At 40.9% G+C, this 5,103-nt stretch overlaps 1 protein-coding gene and 1 pseudogene across 1 annotated transcript in view; both read left to right on the top strand.

Annotated features, from left to right (window-relative positions):
• Positions 1-2,043: 2,043 nt before the first annotated feature.
• Positions 2,044-5,056, top strand: LOC123520132 (annotated as a pseudogene).
• LOC123520130 (potassium voltage-gated channel subfamily KQT member 1-like) overlaps positions 4,338-5,103 on the top strand; it is a 123,733-nt gene continuing 122,967 nt past the window's right edge. Inside the window, exon 1 of the mRNA XM_045282063.1 lies at positions 4,338-4,351. Coding sequence (XP_045137998.1) covers positions 4,338-4,351 — 14 coding nt within the window. The remainder of the gene's footprint in view (positions 4,352-5,103) is intronic.

Genomic DNA, 5,103 nt, shown 5'->3' with positions numbered 1-5,103 from the left:
ATAAAAGATTTTATGTCAAAGTTCTAGTTGACAGTGTTGTGATTCTGTGTGAGGCAATATTAGTGTTAGGAGAGCTGAATGTAACACCCTGGAAGCTCCATGCGGTAGGCAGAGGTTATTTTCATTACTCCCACGTGCACAAAGCTACCGGCATACATGAACAAAGGTGTCCCGAACCTCAAGCAAATAAAAGGTAGTCCTGGACTTTGCCCTTTTCAATCCCTCTTCCCTCCTGCCAACATCTGTCTTCAGAGATTAATCCATAGACCAAAGAGAATTATCACCTGCACCACTCTCCCTCTGCTCTGTGTGTGATGTATATGTTTGTGTTGTATTGTACGAAGAGAGAGAGAAAGAGAGGATGCGTTAACTAAAATTTCAAGGGATTTCAGACGAGAACGATAGGTTAAATGATAAGATGGCAAACAGTATGAAAACAAGTGCGATTTTTATTTTAGCGTTCCAGTCTTCACCTGTTTCTGCTTTCTCGTCAGAGGCAGCTCTAGTCAAAGAAAGCTGTCTGCCATGAGGAAAAAGTATGACAAATAATTCAATTTTCCGTAGGTGGGACAATTGCCATATCAAGTCTGTATCTAAGTATATTTGGATCATGTCAAGATTAGCGAACCCAGCATCTCCCGTGCCATGAGTGGGTTCACTAACCTTGACATGATCCATTGATTTTACATTGGAAGTATTGTTTGTAGGCATAGTTTCTTACAGTTTCCCTTGTCTTTGTGCCGTTTTCTATGCAGCGTGGCGTGCTTGTGACAGTCGCGCCGCCCCTCCCACGTGACGTCAGTGTAAACAAACCCTCCCACGTGATGACAATGTAAACAAACCCAGCATGTGAGGAGCGAGACTGTACTATAGAATAATTGTGTAAGTGATAGAAGAAGAAAACTTGATAACCTACAAGCGATATAAAGTGGAACAGGTTTAAAGAAGAAGAAGAAGAGGTACTTTCCTTGGGTGAGGCGACACAGGAGCACCATGGGCAAGAGGTTCTGTATCTGCGAGTGTTATTACACCTGCAATTTCTTCATCAAGGAGTACGAGATGCACGTCAAGTTTGTGGACGGCGAGCAATTCCTCAATGACTACAGGAAAGTGAGTATGGTGAACCTTGAACCTAGTAAGCCCACATGCGTAGCTAGGTGTGGTTTCATTACACCGCTTTGTACTTGCTTTTTGTAATGACATGTAAACTGGTAAATTTGTAGTTTAATAATTGCAGCGTTATTATTCATTTGCGGCTGGTAGTGTACTTATTGGAAATTTTGTAAATAGTAAGAATAACAACGTAAGGGTGGCCAAAACCATCTAGAGTATATTGTACGAAGCTGTAGTAATGCAAGTAATTGTTTAACTGTGACAATCTTATGTGTAACTATTGTAGGCTGTTTGGTGAGATTACACCACCTTGCATCAACATTTTAAGTAAATATGCAGTTCAAACCAATACTTTCCTTCTTCTCGACCCCTGGCCTACTGCACCTTTACGGCAAACTAACTTTACCTAACAATTTGTAGCCTCTTAACTAGCAAGGTGGGGAGCTTTTTTTTTTTTTCAAATGAGGTAAATTTATTAATTTTTGACAGGGTAAAATGGGGTTAGAAATGCTCCAGACAATGAGATGTAGACCTTAAGAAGAGCTGTAGTTGTATATGATGTATCAGTTGAAATGACATTAAAACTGCTTCTTGAAATGACATATTTATAAAAAACATGAAGGAATATATATCTACATTTTATGGTTAATTTGTATCTAAAGAATTACCAAATCATTAGATTATAGGATAAAAGTTATAGCTTCAGCCATGACACAATTCTTTCCTGAATCAATAAGAGCATTTCTTAATGATATTCTTCTTTCCTCCCTCATTCAGATTCTGCTGAGCAAATCCTGCTATAACCCAGAAAGCTCATTCCTCAGGTGGGTGTAGTGCATTCCTCCTCACCCGCAAGGGAATGCCTCTGTAATGCCCTGCCTTTAGGGCAGCATGGCAATACTTAAGAAATTGATCCTATGGTAAAATTAAATGACCATTGGAGACTTGGCTGGGATGGAACCCTTGGCAGGCCCCTCAGGGTAACAGTGTGTGACATGTTGTCAGGCAGCCTGTGATAAGCACCAAGGAACAAGTGGACTCTGCTCAGCCTTGACTCTTCTGTTGTTACAAATTATTTCTGGCTGTTTAGTGCAGCCTCTTGAACTCGTATTCATTTTGTTGATTTTGCAGATTATGTTGGGAAGTTTATGATGACTTTATTGTAGGATTGTTTATAATGTCTTCTGCTGTGACTCCTGTTTGGTAGGAGACAGCACAATGGTAACTAAAGTAGTGTGTATATATGTGTATTCAATCTTGTCTGCATTGATTTGCATAAAGATGTATTTCATAAACTGTCTATTTTATTTTGTTTGATATATTGTAATCTATTGACTATTTATTTAACTCATACCAACTGGATCAATGCAAATTTTAGTTCATAAAGAAGAAATGTTATTAATTCAGAAAGCTTCTAGACAGACAGTAAACACAGTGCCAATCCTTTGCAGCTGAAGAAGGAGTATAATCGGCAGACAGGTGGAGGCTCTGAACATTAGGCAGCGGCAGTGTGTTGCAGTGGTACACTCCCGACACCCTCACCTATACACACTGCAGGTGAGTGGTGTGGTGGTGTGCTGGTGGAAAATATAATTCGATAGATGTATTTTGCGGGGGAAGCATGTTTTTTGTATAGCTTTAGCCCAAATGATGATGAGTAGCTGTACTAGACATGATAGTGATATTTGCTCAATAGTTTCCAGTCTCACATGCACTTGAAACCATTGGTAATGATACATAACTCTCCACAGCAATCATTCCTAGACAGTCGATTCTTGGAGGTAGTTGAAGCAGCCCAGCAACCTGGAAAGCCCTTGCCTCCTCCAGGACCACCAGCAGCGTGTCTTTTCCTTCCCGGTCTTCACCAAGGAGTTTTGTGAAATGTTTGTAGAGGAGCTGACGAATTATGAAGGCGCCAATCCAGAAAAGTCGCCAAATACCATGAATCTGTATGGGGTATGCCCTTGTCCCTCATCATGCCTAATAGTTGTTGCTGTGTACCTTGTGTTAGGACAGTGGACATCGAGTTTTATAATAGCCTGCAGTTCCAAGAAAGAGAGCTGAGACTCATATCTAGACCCACATGATATTTGGTGGTAGTCACCCTTGTGTTTGATCTACATGATGAAGATGAGTGAACAAACCGAGTAGTATTAAAAAATAGAAAGGTAAGGAAAACATAATTGTGTTTCCTTCCTGAAGAACATTTCTTATTTTGGCTACAGATAAAGCTGGATGAACTTGGCTTCACTGACTTTGTGAGCAGCCTGCAGAAGGAGTACCTCACCCCATCACGCTCCTCTTCCCTGAGTGGGGTGGCGGCCCTGGACCTCACAAGGCCTTCGTGGTCACGCATAAGGATGGGGAGGACGTGGACCTGAGCTACCACTATGACAATGCTGAGGTGAGACTTGACAAATCATTGCAGTGCATAGATAAGTACAAATATAGGCATGCACTAGGAAAGATTAGGAAACTGTTTTTGTTTGATGAATTGACTTTCCTCCTTGAATGGTTTCTCTCAAAGGTATATTGCATATCTTAACCAGAACAAGACAGGACAGAAGGTGAGGACAGTGTAATGCCTTATTCTCTGTGGCAGGTCACCCTAAATGTGGCCCTGAATGAAGACTACAGCAATGGTGAGCTTTACTTTGGCCCCATGAGGTCAGAAGTGTCATCCCGCCGGTTTGGTTAACACACCAGCTGGGACGAGGATTACTTCACCGAGGACAGCAGTTCCATGGTGCATTGCCCATCACCAGTGGCATCAGGTGGGTGTGGCTCAAAACACCACATCGCACACCCCTCATTCATTGCTTCTATTCCAGTACCCTTTGATGTAATGTACACTTCAGAACTTGATATTGTTCAATGCCTCAAAAGTTCAGTTCCTCCATATGTCAGATCGACCTTCTTGATAATTACTCCATTTTCTTGAATGTCGCTCAACTGTCCCATCCATGGTCTGTGAGTGAGTGAGATGTTACAATTGAATTTTCAGAAAACAGTTCAAAACACACGGTATATACTGTCAGTGGTATATGCTTTAATAATGTAATTCTTCTCTTCTACAGACACAACCTTATAATCTGGATGGGCGCAGAGGTGAGGAACAAGCTGTGTCCAATGTGCAACATGACCCCTAAGCTGGTGCCTGTGAAGGAAGGGTTTGGGGATGGCTTCACACAGAATGAGGAGGATGTGTGTACCCTCAATTGAACATGGGAGTGGGGAGGTGAGAAGTGGAGGAGGAGACCTGCTGGGGATATCCTGAGGTGTTTGTGATAATATTGTTGTAAGGAAGCTTTGTCACATCTTATATGGTTGAAGTAGTTGTGATTTGATAAATTCAGTAATGATGAAGTCTCCTCCTACATATACAGGTAATGGTTGAACTAGTCAGCTTTAGTTGGTAGAGCAATATTTTGGTGATGGAGGTTTTGCACCTTTAGCGTGGGTAATATTTGGATAAGGAAGATTGTGATATACGTGTGTGTGTGTGTGTGTGTGTGTGTGTATCAAACCCTCCACTCTGTACCACTCTCCTTCACTTGCAGAACTACATACTGATCCAACTTCATATTTCACCTGATTTGTAACTCTTTCCTTGCTATTTGCCTCAGTCACTAGCCACTCTGAGGTCTTTCTTCTTATTACAGTATATCATAAGGAATAGAAACTGTCTATTCCTTTTATTAATTTCTTTACCGTTTGTGATTGCTATAAAGATTTCTGTCATTTTTAAGTTTAGTGAATTATTTCTTATCACAGGGAAAGTGTGATTACCAGACCTGTATTATGGCTTCTTCAATCCAGGTTCTTATTTTCTTTATTACTTACATTTTATTGATATTAGGAACGGTCTATGGAGGTCAGAAGATAAATGGCCAGAGTCTTCACTATTTCAACCCCCATATAAGATTCTGAAGATGTATAAAATCACCAAATAGTAAGTGGAATGAATATGAAAACACGTCATGATACTGA

Source organism: Portunus trituberculatus, chromosome 46 (genome assembly GCF_017591435.1).
Source record: "Portunus trituberculatus isolate SZX2019 chromosome 46, ASM1759143v1, whole genome shotgun sequence".
Lineage (NCBI taxonomy): Eukaryota > Metazoa > Arthropoda > Malacostraca > Decapoda > Portunidae > Portunus > Portunus trituberculatus.
This window is presented reverse-complemented; position numbering and strand designations above follow the sequence as displayed.